The sequence below is a fragment of the Hydractinia symbiolongicarpus genome, chromosome 4 (assembly GCF_029227915.1).
Source record: "Hydractinia symbiolongicarpus strain clone_291-10 chromosome 4, HSymV2.1, whole genome shotgun sequence".
In the NCBI taxonomy this organism is placed as follows: domain Eukaryota; kingdom Metazoa; phylum Cnidaria; class Hydrozoa; order Anthoathecata; family Hydractiniidae; genus Hydractinia; species Hydractinia symbiolongicarpus.
The window spans coordinates 7,981,774-8,002,467 of NC_079878.1; the positions used below are offsets into that span (position 1 = coordinate 7,981,774).

The 20,694-nt window shown below is 33.0% G+C and overlaps 1 protein-coding gene across 3 annotated transcripts; it reads right to left on the reverse strand.

Annotated features, from left to right (window-relative positions):
- Positions 1-923: 923 nt before the first annotated feature.
- LOC130641063 (thioredoxin domain-containing protein 6-like) lies at positions 924-20,221 on the reverse strand. 3 transcript variants are annotated; one of them, XM_057447704.1, is made up of 22 exons: positions 20,150-20,221; positions 16,371-16,428; positions 15,775-15,878; positions 15,607-15,678; positions 15,368-15,484; positions 14,635-14,725; positions 14,198-14,248; positions 12,559-12,641; positions 12,020-12,147; positions 11,781-11,906; positions 10,980-11,318; positions 10,573-10,692; positions 10,435-10,503; positions 9,731-9,892; positions 9,205-9,362; positions 8,662-8,806; positions 7,680-7,787; positions 6,574-6,704; positions 3,450-3,473; positions 3,045-3,077; positions 2,345-2,713; positions 924-1,413 (listed from the first exon to the last, which is right to left on the reverse strand). In XM_057447704.1, exons 1-22 carry the CDS (start codon positions 20,183-20,185, stop codon positions 1,052-1,054), a joined length of 2,886 nt encoding a protein of 961 aa, XP_057303687.1. In that variant the 5' UTR covers positions 20,186-20,221; the 3' UTR covers positions 924-1,051. The 3 variants fall into 3 exon arrangements, with proteins under 3 accessions (XP_057303687.1, XP_057303688.1, XP_057303690.1); XM_057447705.1 differs by lacking the exons at positions 14,198-14,248; positions 20,150-20,221 and adding exons at positions 13,210-13,242; positions 18,911-19,091; XM_057447707.1 differs by lacking the exons at positions 14,198-14,248; positions 20,150-20,221 and adding an exon at positions 18,911-19,091.
- Between the last annotated feature and the right edge of the window lie 473 nt (positions 20,222-20,694).

Here is a 20,694-nt window from a genome sequence, read left to right on the forward strand (position 1 = left end):
AAAAACCTGTATTGCCCGCTTGAAGAATCGCGACGGTTAACAATTATTTATATTAAATTTTAGTTGTATCTTCATCACCTTTTTCACTTATATACAAATTTTAGATGTATTTATTTTGATGCTTTAGCTATCTAGCTATAAGGACCAAGAGAAACTTTTGATTTATGGTCTCAAATTACCCTGCTAGCATGCTATATTACTTGTGATTTTTATGTTATAGTTTACTTAACAGGTTAAATACCTATCTTGCTAGCAAGGCATAGGATTCTCGGACGCTGGTTCCCAGCCAAAAGAATAGTTATTTTAAATAATTTCATTCACAGATGTCCCTGTTGCTCAAATGTTACTTAATATAACCGTTTTCAACAAGTGTCGTTGAAAATCAGTTTTCATAAATACTGGGTAAAGAATACACCTTTCCCGAGTTTTATTCTTTTGATGTGCCGCAACTTTTTCTGTTGAGTTTTGTTAAAAACGGACAACAGATTTGAATTCCTTATCAAAAATGTCATAAACAAAGAAAATTTCGAAACAATGCAGCAAGTAAACAACCTGCTATTCTAAATTAAAGATTTGTGGCATGTCTAACCTCTTTTTAAAAACAAGGCGGGACATGGTAACTTGAGCATTAAGAAGACTTTAACTGTGATATATAACTTCTCAAACTATGCTGAATTCAAATATGGTATTCATATCTTACGAGTTTAAAAAAAGTATGACTCGTGGTCTCGGGAAAGGTGTATTAAAGCGAACACAAAGAAATAAAAAATGCAACCAATACACTGATTTTGTACTCACAGATTATCATGTTATAAAATTATAATTTATTGATATTTATACACAACATTGAAAACATGGATAAGGGTAAGTGTGGTATTTTTGTCTATCGTAGTAGCCAGACACATGAAAAAAGAAACACTTCGTTGCAATATAAAGCCATATGAATACCATTTATTTGATGCATAGTACCCCAAATTTTTTCGTTTTATACATCGGTCCCCAGAATTAAAAAAAAAAAAAATCATTTTTAATTTAATTATACAAAACAACTTCACGTAGTATCAGATCCTTCGGTAGTTTCCGGTTCTGATTTTATTTCAGTTGGTTCGCGACTAGTCTCTGCGTCTGTTGTTGTCTCATCACTTGTGGTGGTTTCATCAGCAGTTGTCTCAGCTGCCGTATTTTCGGTCGCACTTGCTTCTGTTACTGACACCTCGGTACCAGTTTTATCTTCTTCCGAAACTTGTGTTGATTCCCGACTACTCTCGTCGGCTGTAGTGGCATCTTTGTCTTCACTAGTAGACTCAGTTCTCGATTCTTCCCCAGGTGTTTCACTGTTTTCAATTTGACCTTCTACTTCTGGTGCAGTTGAGTCTACCTGACTGGTCTCTTCACTCTTTTCTTCCTTGGATTCTACAACAGAACGTTTAGAGAAGACATGAAGCAACAGAAGGGTTCAGCTCGTCCTTAGTACGTAAAGGTCTCCTTCGCCCTGTCACCGGTAGAGGATAGACAGCTACTTAATAACGTGGAATTATGTCGGCTCTCCGATCTTTACTGGTTTCCAGCTGGTTGCCAAAATTTTGTACAAATGAAGGTTAGATCTTACGAGGTGTTAACAAAAAGTTTATAAGGATCAGCAAAAAAAGTTAACTGAAAATACTTAAAAATCGAAATTCGCAAAGTTAAATTTGTTGAATTTGTTAAATACACACCTCCTTGCAATGCAGTCGTATTACATAAATACGTGATGGTTATATTAAAGGGTACAAAATGTAATTTTTCTGGCGTACATGAAATTCGATTGAGAAAGCGAGAGTTTGCTACAGGTGGATGATATTGATGTGCGCAGACGCAAAGAAAACATCAAAACGATGCACATTCTTTTTTCATCACCAAATTTCAAAACGTACACCGTTATAACATGAAATAGCCAAAATAATTTGTGTGAGAATTAATTCACTGAACTAGATGTGACATACACGTATTTTGGTGCATAAGCAACTACTTATAAAATTCCGAAATAGCTTTCGTATGAAAAGTATAGAACACAGGCAACTAATTATTTTTAGGGTGTGGTTTTTAAAAGGCATTATCGGACTAAACAATGACTTTGTGTAATTTATTTCCTGTTCCCTAAAATAACCGGTTGTACTCATTTACGACACAGGCCATTTATTTACATTTGATTTACATAAATATTTAGTCTTGGTGATAGCAGCTAGCAATATAGTTATTTTTAAAATATTAAAAAAAAACATGTTCTTTTTTAAAATTTATTTAAAAGTTTAAGGTTTATAATCCGCAATATGAAATGAGACATTCTTTTTCGTTTTCAAACTACCTTGTTTATTATTGCTTGTGTCATCAGTGGATGCGTCAGCCTCTATATCTTCAGGTGCTGCACTTGTTTTATTAGGTGGAGGGGTACCTGTGGGTAGCGAAGTTTCAACTTCGTCAGGAGAAGCTACTTCTTTGGCGGAGTCACCAGCTTCAGGGCGAGTAGTAGCGTCAGTATCGGTTTTTTCTGAATTCTTTGTAGCTTCACCTTCCGGAGCAGCTTCTTGATCTTCACTGCTAGCAGTGACACCGTTTCCGATTGGAGATACATCCTCTGTTTTTGCAGGTGCAGCGCTATCTTCAGCTTCTTTGGTTGCTACAGACGTAGCTTCAACTCCTGAATCTGGTACAGATTCGGATGCTATTCCATCTCCTGTAAATTATGTAGAACATATCATAAGTGTTTGTAGAAGTAGCCTGTTTGACAGATTGCAGTATGTGTGACGTTGAATCAAACTTTAGTAACATTTTTAGTTGCATCTTTTCGAAATTTTAGACGGTCGATGTTAAAAATTATTGGAAATTTCTTACGGGGAGTTTAGAATAAAATGCAAAATTTGCAAATTTTAGTTCTCACAAAAACTTTTTTCCATGTAGGTTAAGATTCGATGATCACACGTATCGTTGTTAAATTCACCCCTCCTCGAAAATTAAATAATAAAATAAGGGAGGGATAAAAAATAAAATAAAAATGTCGTACGTACCTTCAGCTGTTTCCAATATGGCGCCATCTTCCGCTAAATAAGTGAGTTTATATAAATAATTCAACACTCAAGACTTGTAAACAACATTACTAACAACATGAATCTGAATCAGCATGACATATGAAGAAGCAGTGTAAAACATAGAAGGAAGTTGAAAATAATTGTTAAAAATATATCCGGCGAACAGAACAAAAGAACTTTCGCCATAGTGTTCTTCAAATGTTGTCATGTCTCAAAAACATGAAAATACACGAAACACGTGCTCATTAGTCACGTGAATCTTTTTAAAATAAAGTCCAGCCAGAAATCATCTTAAAACATTATTAATTTATAAAACACATGGAAATAAACTAAAAATAAACACGTAAACAAAGCTAGAATCGATTATAAATTAAAAAAACCTACCAGATGGGTTTTCCGATTTGGATTCTAAAAAGAAAAAGTAATTGTCAAGGTATTAATATTTTTATTTTATTGTATTATTAAAATATATATTTTTGATTTTTACATTACATATCCCTTTTTCCCACATGTAAACAATTAAAAGCTAACATTTTGAGAAACTGTAATATATAAATCTTTATTTAAGACACTGAAGACATATAAGGCTTAAGTCAAGAACAGAGAACTTGAAAGCATTCCAACCATCGCATTATTTTGGCAATCGTTTTTTACTTATAAAATTTCCTCTTTCAAGTTAACAGAAGCATATTCAAAACTTAATGTAACTCAAGAATATAAAACTTCATTACAAGACTTTCTTTTTGTGTTTTTAGGTTTCAGGATGGAAAGTGGCGCGTGGCCTTGTGATTATGGAGGTCGCTTCGTAATCACAAGGTCTATGGTTCGGCCCACAGCGCAGGCATGTTTAGCAAATGCCTTTATCGTAGCTACGGTCCAGTCTATGCCATGTGAGGGAAATTGGAAAGGCAATGCCAGTGTATACTTAATGTATACATTATGAGCACAGGACCCACGTTGATACCAGTACTGAAGTGGCTACCTATACAAATATTCAGAATAATAATAAAAAAATTAAGAACGCTGAAAGAGAACTTCACAGTCCAGTGTCTCATCTCAAAAAAGCATATATTTTGCAAGAAATGCCAGACAAGGGAAAAATTTTTTATTAAAGCATAATTTAAAGTTATTAGCCTGAACCAAAAAGATTCACAAATCATTTTTTATTCAGTTGACAAACCATGATATATCTTTTTACCATATATCTTTTACATGCCAATGTAGATTGCGTTAAAAAAAACTTTATGATATTAAGTAAAAACCTTACAATCGAAAAAATATTTTCTGAATTTTCAGATGGTATAAACCTTCCACAGAGCTTTTAAGATGATTCAATATAAGGGCTGTGATCTGAAAATGATGTGTTACTGAAAGTTTTTTATCGTAACTCTGGTTGGTTGGTTGTCGACTTGGTGAAGGTTGGTGAAAATTAGAAAATAACGTGAAATATAAGAGCAAGTGTGTTTTGAAGTTTTGAACATTCTTCTGTAAACACCGAAAACATAACAACTAATTTAATATAACTAAAAACTTAAAATGTAGCCATCTGCCTATTGCACTCTTTGCTTGTTCTTTAAGAAACTCAGGATTTTCAATTTCACAGGAAACAGTAAAAACAACAAGTTTTTGTTAAATAAAATATGAAATAAAAATTGGATTTATTTTTATTTAATAATAATTTTTAACAGCAACATAATCCTAAATACATTATTCTCTTTTTAGGTGATTTGCCGAAGCAAAAATTTAGAACTGAAAAAAATTAATCTTGCTTGGGTTTTAATAAATGATCTCTAATTTCTTCACTCCAATATAAATTGATGGAAAAAATAAAAAGAAGTAGAAAAACTCCTCCAGCAAATTTGACAAATACAATTTTCCTTCAACAATTAGCTAGCTAACATCTTTGTTACAAGACCTCTGTAAAATGGTATATAGCGGCTTGAGCAACAGATTAACCTTTTCTCTCGAACAGATACACATCACCTCACATAGCTGGTAATATTAAGGCCGCTTTTCACTACAGCGTTTATCGCCGCACGTCACAGCGTTTAAACGTCTGCGCTGAGGAATGCGGTAAAAAAGACCTTTATGGAAAGCGGCCTTAAAAACGTAAATCCTTGCTCCATTTTTTAAAGACAGTAGCATTACGATCGCCACAAAGTTAGCTAGTGGTTAGTATATATAAAGAAACAGAGACACTTACCCTTGGATGATAAACACTGCCCCATTTAATTTTGTGAAATAAAGAAGTTCGTCTAAAATTTTGAAACGAACAAACTCCTGCCAGCCGATCCTTGAAAGACAATCTGTATGGTTCGAAACTGTTGGAATCTGTTATTTTCCAGAGTGTGAAAATCTAATTTCACTTTTCAGTTCAGCGTTCTTTATGTTGTTAGACAAATGATGACGAAAAAGAAGAAAAAAACGAAAGAGATGAGTCTGTTGTTATCCGCGCTAAAACCAGTGAATAATTAACGAGACGAAAAAGATCGTTCAGAGGGGAATACAACAAAGTCATTGTGCTTCAGCAAAATGTATTGTTAAACAGAAAGGTAAAATAACATTACCACAAAATATGACTCTTCATAAAGTTTCTTATTTTAAGAAACCGGGTACAAAGTAAAACTTGAAGTTTACAGTGGAGTTCCCATCAAAATTGTTAAAAAACAATGCACAAAAGCGTCAAACAGGCAACACTCCTCCGCATCAGCTAAATCGCTACTTTTGTATACGTGTAAAACGTATGAATGACGTTCAAAATTTTGATGGTCGTACTTTCTAGCGGTTCGCATTATGAAAGCCATGTCCAGGCCCAGGACGGCCCTGAAATTCTGCGTAAATAACGATGCCAACATCAGCAGTAAATAAGCACATTTTAGGCGTTTGCATCTAACCAAATAACACTGCATCTGACCAAATAACATTGCATATAACCAAAAAACATCAGATTCTAAATTTTAACTCTGCTTTGAACATCGATAAGTAAACTATGATAAGTTAAAAATGCACGCATCTGAAAGCCTACTATTATTATCACTATTTTGAATATTTATACAGGATATAGCCACTTTAGTGTTAGAAACACTGTTATCAATGTGAGTCCTGTGTTCTGAATGTCTACATTAAGTATACACCGGCATTGCCTACCCAATTTTCATCACATGGCATGGGTTGACCCGTAGCTGTGGTAAAGACACTTGCTAAACATGCCCGCGCTGTGGACCGAACCACGGATCTTATGATTATGAAGAGACTACAACATAAAAGCTTGTGGAAGCGAACGTCGAAATTTGCAATCTTGTATCAACATACTTTGACTAGGGTTGTTAATTTTAGTGAGACCGCAACTGCATTTTTTGCATTTTCAGGGTTTTACGTACCATAAGTTATAAGTAGAGCTTTTGCAACCTAATAGCTGAATAGTAATAACCATGACCGCGTTATTTGATGCAGTCACGAAAATCGAAAAAAGAAACTTCGCAAAATAAGTATACGCTAATTAATTTACCTATGACTAATCCGTTTTCATCCAATTGCACATCGGGGAAAAATTCAGATATTATTTCCACAGCTTTAGTTTTACTCGAAGTTCCATGGATAGCATTCATCAATTCATCTTTCGCAAACTGTGCGCGCAAACTAAAAAAATACGAGTTTTGTGATGAAGTAAATAAAAGAAGACATGGAAAGCCTAAATAAATTATAACATCATTACAAGACTATGAAATAGAGATTGGCAATAACCGGTGGAAATATCCACCGGATTTTGCGTCTTTGATGAATTGCATTTCACCTCGATTGAATTTTAAAGCTTAAAAAAATTTATAAATGAAAATTAAACTGAATAATAAGGCTGGCTAGCTGGCTTTTGTTAGGACGTTTACTCAAAATCTACGGTCGTAGCCAAAATTATTCTTGCTTGGGTTTTAATAAATGATCTCTAATTTCTTCACTCCAATATAAATTGATGGAAAAAATAAAAAGAAGTAGTTAAGATGCTAATCCAATTAACAAGATTTGTATGTGGCTGAAAAACGTGTATATTATATATTATCTTGACATTTTAAAACATATAAAAACAAAAGAAAGCTTTTTGAAGACAATAAAGGAAAGAAAAAACGGACTTACTAACGTCAACACCACAGCTTTTAAAATAATTGTAGTCACGCTAGCTTAGTTTGTTTCATATTTATTTCTCCGTTACAATTGAGATTTGCGGGAATTTTCTGAAATAATGCTGCGCGCAACCCTTTTGAGCATAACAAAGGAAAGACTTTAAGAAAAACATGTCTGCATATTTAAGTCCTGTCAGGTGCATCCAAAAATGAAGATAACACTTCAGAGATAATTGTGCATGATTATTTCTGATACGGAAGTGTAGAGAGGTGGGAAATTAAATATGCCGAAATAATGACTTCGTGTAATATTTAGTAGAAGCGATTTTATAAGTGATAACCTTTATCAAAACATAAAAGTGAATTTTATAAAACATTTGGCGCTGTTTTAAATCCCGTTTCACTAGCAATTGTTCGTAACCTGATATTTTTAGAAATGATTTAACGTTTAAATAAAATAGAGAGTGTATATGTACGAGAATACAAATTATCAACATACGAATTAGGGTCGACTTCTTTGGCTTCTTCCGGTTTGGCAGGTCCCATTAATGTTCTGAAGCCATGCACTGCATCTTCTCGTGATAAGATCAAAAATTGCGTAGGTCCACTAAAGAAATATTAGTAACCTTTTAACTGTGAACCATTCAAGCAAGGTTGTGAAGAGTCTGCGATAAAAAACGGAAGCTCTGCAAAATTCATTTATTTCGAAATGTCCTTTTTTGAAATAAATTTCTTCAATATTTCGCATCTAACTGCTAAAAGGTTGCATCAAATCTATAAGATAATATCCATATACGTCTGTCGCGCAAAATGGTAACGCAAGTAGCGAGACGCACGCAATGCGGTATAAAAATATAAAAAAGACGGGAAAACGCGTGGATTTTTACAATGGCCACCGACTACTCTTGTGCAAATGATATTGGTACTTTTATCGCTCGAGTACAAAACCAATAACCTCTCTGCTCTCCGCATCACCACGCAAGTTAAGGCTAATCTCTTACTTTGAAACAAGTTTAATTCTGAAAAGCTGTCTAGGAATTTGTACATCTTTTTGAAATTTCTTGATTGGCTCTAAGCTTTTGGATTTCAAAGTCCCACTAATTATGCATGACATTATCAAGCAGCCATGACTGAGGTTTTACATTTTACAGTTTTAGTAAAGAATATATGATTATAGATGCTTTTATAATTATAATTTCATATTTCTTAATACTTATTACTTTTTATGTATATTTACTTTATAATTATAATTTTATATTTACTACTAATAATTATGATTGACAACAGCGATTATTTGTTTAAGAGCTACTTGATAATTTCATAATCTTTGCATAATTAGCGAAACTTTAAAGCCCTATATCTCAAAAACCAAGAAAAATTTCTGAACAAAATTAAAAAAATTAATAGACAACTTTTCAAGCTCTTTCATATGAAATCAACTTGCTGTTAATTGGGAGGTAAACTCGAACATTATTACAAACCTGCTCATGTAGTCAGTAAGTTTATTAAAAAACTCTTTTCCGTCATGCTCTTTATAAAACACTGAAGCTAATTCTTTAGTTAAATTTACTTCCTTTTGAGCGGAAATTTTAAAGCCAGACTCCTTGATCTTTCTTATAATCGCCTCTAAAATTTTTAGAAATAAAGTATTAATACCGATACCAATCAATACATCCTTAAATAAAAGTATAGTTCACCAAACGTTGTAATTCACAGACCATAGCCAAATACATAGACTAAAGTAGCCGTGATGTCAAAATAAAATAAACACATCCCTTAAATTGAAATTCAACTATCAGATTTGCAGGAATAATATTTCAAAAACTTTTGTTTTCTCTCAAGTTTAAGCCTGTTTCTCGCCTGCATTGATGTTGGGCATTATAGCCAGCTATGTTATATAAGGCTTGGTTGTGTTTTTTTGAATAAAAAAAAAGTTACAATGACCACACCTATCCGTTCTGTAATGGGAAGCAAGCTTGCAAGCATAAAAAATACTGACCATGCCCTACTGCGTAGTACCTTACCCCTTTCCTCTTCTTTCTCATACACGTCAGGTTTAATAACAGCCACTGTAGTTTCCATCGGAAACAAAATCTTCATTTCTCTATCGACCTGATCTTCTGACTCCGCTCCATGAAGGGGATTTATGTTATCGTCAGGATCGGCAAATTTAACACGTAAACTAAAAGAATCGTCATCATTATTTGTTAAAATATGATGACAATCACCAATGCAATTCTGCTTCATGTACGCTCAAATACCTTAGGTTAAATCTTTGCTGAAAAAACATTTTTTCAACAAAAACACATAAAGCAAGGAGAACGAATATTTTAATATATTATTGCCACTAGCGACCGAGCCCTTGTTTTCTCAGCTAGAAATATATTTAGAAAGTGAAAACACACAACAGTACAACATAATCGATTCACTGCTCTCAAAATAACCCCTAACTTTTGAAGCTCAGATCGACTTGTTTTTGGCGAGTTGAGCGTTAAGTAGCTTTCAAAGAATACTTTTGATCAGATTGAGATTGAGATGATATAAACATACCTTACTTTGGATGGTTTTCGTGCAAGAGTTTTAGTGTGGTCACCTGCTTCAGTTTGGTCACCTGCTTCAGTTTGGTCACCTGCTTCAGTTTGGTCACCTGCTTCAGTTGATTTGACTTCCTTATCTTCTTCTTCTTCTTCTTCTTTTTTTTCTTCTTCTTCACTTAAAAACATTATAAAAGAATTAGTAAATAAATCACGGGAAGATTTAACGTCCTTGGGGATTCCATCCTAACGACTGGCTCTTCCTCCCCTCCGACTGTAGTTATGTTACATTACCGCCTGAGATACATATAGCATGCCTCTAACTTTCTTGCCTGCTACACAAGCTGATTAACAGTCAGTAGATGGCACCAACGGGCTGATAACATTACATTCAAAATGCACCGGAGTAAAGGCCTCGAACATGAAGCCTTATGATTAGAAGCCAAATGCGCTACCATTACACCATCTCCACCTAATCAAAAGTGTAGCACGTATATAACCATCACCCTTTTCGTCTGTATAATCTCCAGAAGGGTGTTTACTGTAAATAATCTTAGGTTCTAACACAACACATTTAAAAAGAACTCTTCGTCAATTCCTCAAGAACAAACAGTTTCTTTCAACTCAAATCTCACCACTGTTACACGTGTGTATTGACAAAGGTAAGGTAATCACGTGATACATATAAAAAAGCATATAAAAAAAGGAAATAATAAATACGTCGTTTTGGAGGAGTGTTGAAGATCTGTTTCATTCACTTCTTTTTCATTCTTAGTTTCCTCTTCTTCACTGAAATATAGTAAAGTTTTAAAATATCGGCATCCCAATTTAACTTAACTTAATAGCAACATAATCTACCTTCTTTCTTCTTCTATTTCATCCACAGGTGCTGTGTTGGGAATAACTTTAGGCCCTAACATATCTCTCCAGGTTTTAACAGCATCTTCACGAGCCAAACAGAGGGCTAGAGATGGGCCGCTATAAGGAGTAACATAAAAAAGATGACAAACAAAACATAGTTGGAAATGTAGACAAAATTAATTTAATATTGTGAACTATGTAGTATTACATTTAAAAGGCGAGCAACTCAACCTTTTTCGCTCAAATGTTTCTTAATTAAATTAGTGGTTATTTGCCTTGATGTTTCCACTCATTCGTCTTTACTTTATGAAACGGAAGTTATTACGACAGAGTCAAAAGCCTAACAGGTTGTTGCCCTAGAATATAAAAACTCAAATCTTTTTTCTTTTCTACTAAAGGATTACCTGGTCATGCTGGAGACCAGATTTTCAAAGTAGTCCTGCTCTTTGTGTTCTGCATAAAATTCTTCCACCTGTTCTCTCGTTAGGTGAACTTCTTTTTGCATTGCGATTAAGAAGCCAGCTTCTTCTATACTTTGAATAATCGACTCTCTCCTGTTACGTAAAGCATTTGGTCGAACCAAAGCCAATGTTCGTTGAAGTCTTTTTTTCTTTCGTTTTTCGGTAACAACTGGACGGTTAAAATCAGGGAAGAAAAAAGCTAACTCCCTGGCAGCGCTTTCTCCAGAGTCACAGCTATGGAGAGCGTTTTGAAGTGGATCTGTACCAAACTTTGCTCGTAAACTAAAATATAACGACGAACCAACTTTTAATCTCTCCACTAAATGATATATTTCCTCGAAAAGAATACTTAACTCGTTTTCCACTAAATAGTGGAATATAAGGGAATTCATTTTCGTGGGAAATCAATTTTGCCAAAATTAGTCCGCGAGAATTATTACTGGGAAATATAATTCCCGTAAGGTATCAGAAAAAATTGACATCGATTTTTTACAAGTAAAAGGAAAATCACTTTTAATTATTTTATTTTTTTAATATTATAATAATATTTTATTATTATTTTTTTATTTAGACGAGGCACAAGCATAGAAATGCTTCGTGTTCAGCGATACATTTAAATATAGAATACATCTAAAATGCTTTTTTTTTACTATTTTTTATACAATAATTTCATCCAAGATATGTCAGTTAAAAGGACCAACGAAAAATAATATTTCACTGTTAGTTGGTTTGGTATTGCTTTACCTTTCAGGAGCTTCTTCTTTAGCCATATTAACATCCGCAGGACCAATTAAACTTCTGAATTCAGGTATGAGATCTTTACCGATATCTTCACCAGGTTTTGTTACAGCAATTGTCATACAAGGACCACTAGAATAGATTAAAAAACCGAATTGAAGCCAGAATAATATATCCACTCTAAAGGTTGTGTTTATAAAATTGAAATATATGTCTTTTCACAAATAGGTATATTTGGTACACACCTTGACATGAAATCGACGAGCTGCTCAAAATGATCGGTCCCTTCATGTTGTTTGTAAAATTCTGCTGCTTCTTCTCTTGTCAACACGCGTTCCTCTGTACGAAGAACTTCTAGCCCAGCATTTTTAATCTGTTAATATGTGCAAAGAAAACATTTGCATGTTAATATGAAAATACAATTCGGAACTGGTGCGGGTTTTACGGAAAATAATTTGTATAATTTATTTTAGGAAATTAATAATACAAAATATGCCTATCTAAAAATATAAAAGTTATTTAGCCTGATGTCAAGCAAGTTTTAGAATCACCTTCACAAATGTTTCGAAAAAGGTTCTTTCCTGTGCACGAATATTCTTCGCTAATCGTATTCCTTCAGCATATGGTTAATAATTTTTGAATTATTTTTCAGATTCGGCATTAGAAATAAATGTTAATTTTATTTATCACTAGTTAGTAATTGTTTTTAAAAATATAAAAAATAAGCTGGAAAAACATTCGTATTAGAACGACAAAAAGAACTCAAATAAAAAATGCTGTCCACCTCTTCAATAATTTGATCAACAAGTCCAGCTTTAACTGCATCAGGTTTTATAATTGCAACTGCCACTTCTTTCGGAACATCAACTATAAAAACATGAGAATTTAAACATTTCAAATGTTATATTTGTAAATTTATTATATTATATTTTATATTTTATATGTTATTTACAGTCAAGTGGTTTAGGTAAAATTAGTACATTAATCTGATTGTGAAATTTAAATTATTATTAGTAGTAAAAATTAATATGCTTTAAGTGTTAATTTTTTTTTTTGTTTTCGTTTCCTATGCATGCATTTAGTAGTTTGGGAAAATGTTTGGAACTAGAAAGCTGACATTCGAATTATTAAACCTTACTCCTAATAAATTACTTTGCACACTTCAAATAAGCTAGGAAAGTCATAACGTTGAAGCTTTAAAGATGATAAAAAATATTTTCAGACTTTAAAAAAAAATTATATGGCAAATACTAGGAGTTTAAAATAGAACACAAGGTCGCCCACTCACCCCTTTTATTAGTGAAAACACCTGATCATAAATACGGTTAGTTCTTGTAGTGTAAGTTCACATTCCCTTCAAACAATATTGTGTATTTATTAATGTATTAGACGGTTAGGTTTTTGTTATTTGTGTATTTTATATATTTAAATCTACCTTCAGTTGATGTCCTGGAATGTTTACTTGAAGCTGAAAAAAGATTGACAAGTTTAGCTATATCATTCCAAAGCTTAAAAGATCCTAAACAGAAACTCACTGCCATGGAAATATATTACTGGCTATGCTTGATATGTTTAACATAATTTATATCATGCTTCAGATTCAAAAGATTATGCTTTGCAAAATACTTCTTTTATTAGCATCGCTGGTTTAATGAGGTTAACTTTTTAATACACAAAAGTTCCACTATAATAAACTGTTCTCTTCTGTTCTGAAATTGCGTAAGAACTACCAAACGTGAAAATTAAATTAATTGAAATAATACGACCTGCAATTACACAGTATTAGAATGGACTACGGAAATGAAAGTAGAGAGACTCATTTTAATCCTAAACAACTTAAAGTAAATTGAAGAGGTAGCTGCAACGACAACTTGAACATGTCACTAGCAAGATCTGAAGACAATGAGCAAAGGTTAGAAGGTATGACAAAAAGAACAGTAAAAGAAGTAACGAGAAAAAAAATTGACGCATCTCTGTTTTGACATCGCATCGTCTTTTGAAACTATAGTAAATCGTTGTGCTTTTGATAAAGAAAAAGGGTAGTCTTATTCTAATGCGCGATTACCTATCATTTTGTAGAATTGATTTGAACTCATATTTTTTAGAGAGAAAAATAAAAAGCAATGTGAACCTGGTAAAACTAAATATTTAGTACAGCTTTAAGTTATTTATTTTTAATCTTATCCACAACATGGCTGAAAAATATTTTTTTAAAAAAAGAAAACTCTAAAAACTTCTGCTGTATGGATGCAATACACCTATAACATTCATCAAACTTTCAAAGAGTGACCCTTTTTCTCTAATGAGTACTTTTAACACTATTGCTTTTAAACTAAAATAAAATGTTTTCTTAACTAAATAGTAATAAACACACTTTCTCAGCTAAATAATATTAATCAGACACTTTCTCAGCTAAAACTAACCTGGCAATTTTGCAGACGATAACCTGCTCATTCGTCTTGACATTAACCTTGCTAAAAATAAATAACTTTTTCAATGTACCTCAAGGGTAATAAGAATTTTAATATCTACTAGTAAGCCTGTAGTAATTCCATGGGGATTCACCAGTCACTGCTTGCAGCTACCATATTTGATCCACAGCAGACAATATAGTTAATGTAATAACAGCAACAGAGCATAATTTTGTATATTTGCTGGCTCTACTTCTCTCATCATTTTAAGATGTCTTCCTAACAAACTAGTAGTTTTGCATTTTATCGAAGTAACATAATGTTACAAAATGTTTCCTTACAACACTCAACTAAATACTACTAAGAATAAATCAAAAAAAAAAAAAAACGTGACTAAATGACCATTTTTTCCTCTTTAACAAAAAAAAAACAGAAGTTAAATAAATCACCTAGTTCTTCCTCTTCTTCATCCAACTCATTCTTTTCAGAATCTTCCTTTTCAGTTTCAGTTGGCTTACTTACAACTTCTTCATCGATAAACTAAAGAGACAGTCAAGGTTAGGATATTTTATTTTCACCTGTATCTACTAAAGGTTATATCTGTACCAAGTTTCAAGGTAAAACCTTTTCATCATTTCTCTTGTTCGAATTTGTGAAGCTGTCTATGTAATCTTATAATGAATGTGCCTTAGAAAGATTCTATCTTGATACTCTATTTTTCAAAGTACTTTACATTGATGTTGAAAGTGCATGTTTGGCTACAGAGATAAGAATGTAACATGAAGTACACAATGGGCAAAATCTTGCTAATGATTTTAAAAATGTCCATAGACTTAACAATACATTTTTTGCTCCAGAAAAAATTTAAATTACATTAAACAGAAACAAAAAACATTTTTCAGACAACAATATAAAAGCTTATAATAAAGTATAATAAAGAATCCAACCAACTTTCCGCACTTTTATAAAAATTAGGATGTGTTGTTGGAAATAACCTCTGTGCGTCCAAAAAAAAAAGCCGGCTTTCTAATTACCTACATTGGTCAGAATAACAAAAATAATGGAATCCACTATTCCAACATGACAACGTAATTTTATTCTGTTGACATTTTCATCATGCTATTTTTAATATACATATTGTAATTATATAAGTGCGTCAACATAAAAAACTAGATAGCATACTATTTCTCTTTCAGCATTTCCTTCTAGTATTTCGTGTTCAGTTTTTAATAGTCTACCAATGGATTTAATTAACAATGGTCCATTACAATCACGTACAGCATAGACAAGTTGGCCATCCTAATAAAGGTTATGCTAATTAAAGAAAACTTACTAAAAAACAGTGAAGGGTTTCTTATCATTCACAAGGTTTTTTTTTGTAAAGGTTAGGGTTAGATTAAAAATGTTTAAGAATTACTTACACCATAGAATAAGAAAGTGGGCTGGGACTTTCCACGGTAATGTACTAGTGATTCAATATTATCTGTATTAGCCTGAATGAAAGCAAGTTAATATTATTGTGAGTAAGAAATATTACAAAAATCTAATATATATATGTATTTGTTTTATTGTCAAAATATGATACTCACAACAGCGAAACTTAATAAATCATCACCAGTTTCGTTTTTTATTTTACGAAATGTGTTTACAATAGCTTTACATGGGCCACACCAACCAGCAAAGACATCAACAACTAAAATGCAAGTCTAAGGATGTCTTAATGGAACATTGCAACTAAAGGAGATTGATCACTTTACTTATACTGAATTTCACCATGTGAGAGATATATAAAGAAGAGTGAAACACAAGGAAATTATAAGGAATCAAGAAAAGGTTAATGTGTAAGGGAGGAATAGATTGCACTTGATTTTAAAGGATACTTAAAGGGATATATACACATACAGAGTCAAGATATAATTGCAAAAATTATTCTCTAAAAAATTGTTCATAAATTCACAAGGCAAAGATAACTCTCCCTAAATTTGTTACCAAAAAGGGAACTTTACTTTTTTTTTCTTTTTGGTGTATAATTTCACTAAGGATTGAACACCTTTCTAGCCTGTGAAAAAAGTCCGTTTTCAAATGAAAAACCTATAAAAACTTAATCAATTAATATACATTAGCAGACAGGTCTCCAGGATTATGCATGTAAGAAGCACAATAAAAAATATATAATACTTTTTACCCAATAAGCCTTTGTGTTCCAACAAACTTTCCCATTCTTCTTCAGTTTTTACTTCTTTCTAAAATATTATTAACCAATATTTAAAATGGTAAAAATGTGAATGGAGATCGATTATTTTTTAAACAAATATCAATTAGAAGGTGGAGATTGAGGTTTGGAATTTCTAAATGTTTTCTTGAACATGGAAGTTTGAAATCAAGGCTTAATTGTTTCATACATTATAAAAGTACAATGCAATGCAATACTAGGCAAGTTCATTCTGTACTTCTGACCTCAGCAGCAAGCATCCATTTATTAAAGTTTTTAAGGGGAATTAATGATTAGAAAATGCTAAAAACATCTTTCTTTCCTGATTTTCCATAATAAGACAAGACCTTTTTTCTTTCTAGCCATTGACTATTTATTTATAAAAACTAGGTATAAGTGGGAATGAGAATGGAAAAAAAATCTGGTTCAGTTACATTGATTTTGAACCGTGCAAATAGTAAACTCTGGAATATTTTTATACAAAACAAAGATAAAGGTTTAGTTAGATTTGGCTGGGAATTTTTATACTATACAATTTATAAATAAGCTATGTAAGTTAAAGTTCTTAATTTCGCATTTACTCATTTTCTATATAAAGCTATATAAAGGAAATAAATTTGGGCTGGAAGAAAATTGTTGGAATTTCGTTTTGGCAGGACGGCAAAAATTAAATTTTTAGAAAATTTAATTTAATTGCAGGAAAATGAAAATAAATAGTTTTGATGATGACTTTACTCCAATAAACATGCAAACTTTTTTCTCTCCAATTTTATGGCAGGTCCTTACACGAAGACAAAAAAGTTAGGGGTCTTTAGGACACTGTCAACTCCAAAAGTGAGGTTTCTGGGAACAACTCCAAAAGTGAGGTTTCTGGAAAGAGCCTCAGAATGAGTGATATGTATTATATAAACGCACACATAGCAAAATATTTCCATCTGATTTAAGAAATTTCTGTCTTGGTAGTATAAGTTTGTTTACTTCCAATGGTAAATTAGGATCTTTCTGCAGACAGCACAATTACACATTCATCCTTTTTCGGACCTTTAGGCAGAGGAAATATACATGGCAAATTTTTTGCCAGCAATTTTACCTGTAAAAAAACGTGGTAGAATACGCTACAAAAAGCGCAGAGGCATGTAAACAAAGTGTTGCAGTCAGCCACGGTAGAAGCACTGTCATCAGACACTTGTTTTACAAAATTCAATTATATGATCTAAAATTTTGATTTTAACAACTACAAAAAAATTGACGGCTTAAAGCATCAACATTGTAGGTTAATTAATCATGCATGTTTTCAAAAAGAGAAGTTACGTTGTTATTACGTTGGTTTCTTATTCAAAATAATTAGCTATTTTCCATGTGTTTTAAAAATACATTTTTATAGCCTTCCTTAAGTAAATGCCGATTTTCTAAGAATACCGGCGGTCATATCAAAAAGTAAAACCCTGGTGTAATCTGCTAAAACTGAAAAGTGTCAAAATCTCTGCTGATTTTCCTCATATTTTCTTGTTTATATATAAAACATCAGCAATGAGGAACAGGCAAAAAGATTTAGCATAAGCGTGCCCCAAAACATATCACAGGGTCATTTTATTAATCAGGTCAGTGACTTTTTCAACATGATTGACATGTGTTGTACATACAGCTTGAAAGTTTTTTTTAGTTCTTTTTAATGAATGTCCTCTTTGATTAAAAATACCAAATTGGATGTTTTACAGTCAAATTGATCAGGACTGGAGTCAACTTTGGTTGACACACACTTGAAGCAACACATTTTTTAGCTAGCTAACTACAGATACAAATAATTCATTGAAAACATTGTTTTGTGTAACTTACATTAGATTCTTATTGTATATATCCAATATACTGGCTATGCATTCTGAGTAAGAAAACTTGAACACATTTAACTAAATTTGGTTCACACCAGTATACTGTATTTTAGTGGTTATCACTCTCGTACTTTGTGCGAGAGACCGGGGTTCAATTCCCATTGTTGGCAATTCAATATGGGCAATTGAATATTACTGTAGCCCCAGGTTAACATAAGCCATGTGAGGGAAATTGGGTAGATGGCGCACTGCGTGGGTAGTTGGATGTGGCAGGGAGTTGACTGGCAGAGCGCTGACCCCAATTGAGTTTGTGTAACTCAAAGACAGCATTAAATACTCCAGCATTAAATACTCCTCATCAAAGCCATGGCCCCTCCTGGAAATAATATACAGGGTATATTCCTCTATATTGGTGAGGCTAGCCATGTAAAATATGCACATCTATCTATATCTATCCCACAGGATCCCTTTACAGGATCCCTTGATTGTAGCAGGCAAAATAGAAGAAGAAATGCCTAAACAACAAAAACCCTGCAGGCCAATTACTGCTTCTTCCCTTATTTCTAGTAAAGAAAGGAACCATGACTTCAACTAATCTGACGACTGTAACCATTTCCTCATTCAATAGTTTACTATAGCTAGCCTGTGCTCTGCCAAAAATTAAAATAAAGATTGTAAAATCACCTGCAGTTCTTTAAATGCTTCTGGCGCTTTTTTCAAAAAAGCCATGTAGTCTTATTTTAACTTCAAATAAATATATGTAACATGAATAAGTTATTACCAATAAATCTCATGAGCAGCACACTTTTAGAGCGAGCAATCACAGCAACTTTTCCTGCTGCTCCTCTACCATTTTTAAACACACTTATGATGCGATAGCAACAATGTTTTTCTTGCAGCTTTGGTCTGGCGTCTAGTTTGACCATGAACGTCAACAAAATCAAGAACATGCTCAGTAAATTTACATTAGATGCGAAGAAATTCTGACAACAGACGAAGTATTTTCAGACAATTTTTATCTCAGGTTTAGAAGAATTTATAGAACAAAAAATAATGTTGTCTTACTCCAACTTCAGGACTTTTTAGTTTCTTATCAATCCAAAACTTTGTCGACCAAAATTTTCGTTGGTCCTTTTCATCTTAAATCAATGTTTTTCACATAAAACGTTTGGGTTGCCGACATTGCACACGTTTTTTATAAGAACAGATTGAGAGATCCAAAACAAGAACATGTTAAAAACGTTTTAAGATTCTGTCAATACCGAAAAGTACCAAAAAATTCTTGCGGGTTTTTTGCCTTCTTGACAGACGGCAAAAAATATTTTTCGCTGTCTTCTATAGAAAAGGAAAGAATCCCTGGGAACGAGGGTTACTGAAATGCTTTTTTACAGTTCAAAATTTAAAAACAGTTGTAGGTTTCCTCATGCTGAGTGTTCTTATCTATTTGTAAAAGAGCGTTTTTCTTTATAAGAATAGCGTGTTTTTTCATTTCAGCCTTAGTAATATTCTTAATCTTAGACAAACATCGGCTTCAGAATGACTGGCATGACTGGTACAGCTTCTTCGCAACATACACTTATTCGGAACCTTTCTGAAATTGTTCTTATTTTATTTTGTTTTAGCCCTATTCCTGCTGGGCCTTTTAGGGGCTCCTCAATGCATGGAGGGGGGCTGATCCGACCCCCCCCCCCCCCCCCCTGTGTAATTTATGCAATTGTTGTCCGTTGGACCTGAAACTTAAACAATAAACAATTTGATGAAAAAAAATTGTTGACATTAACTTTAGGCTTTTGTTCTGATAAAAGTTGTTCTTGCAAAAAAAAATCATTAAAAAGAATATTACGTTGTTGACAATTACTTTCAGCCGCAAAAGGTGCAACGAAGCTCAACGAAACTTAGTGTTGTTGAAAAAATCTTTTTTACCTGAAGAATAACTTGCTGTTTTCCTCGCCCTGCCATTTTGATTTTAAAACTGCATAACCAGTCAGCCACTCAAACACTCCACGGTGGCATTTCGATTTCCAATTTTACCGCATTCGAATGAATCTTCGAATTCGAAAACTACACAGGAACTCGAAAACATAGAACCTGCTCTACTTGAAAGTTGTTCAAAAAGGCAGCGAGTTTACCTGGCGAGTCTGAATCTGGCTACAAAACATTTTACAATATAATAACAACACATCTCCTGCTTTATCCATTTATTAAGTGGTTTGTTTAGTTGGAACTTCCTCCAAAAGTGAAAAAGGGAGCCACGTAATTTTTGTCAAAAGTTTTAACCCATTTCTGCTAGGCTTTTTGGACGTCTCAGAACTAAGGGTTTTTGTAATTCCCAAGAGATGTACAAGCCTCAACGATATGTATATATTTAATGCACATTATTTGATGGGAATTGAAAACTGATTGTAAAAATTTCGATCCTACTGCCACCTGTCAAAAAGTTTATGATGCACTTGACTGGCTTTTTTTAG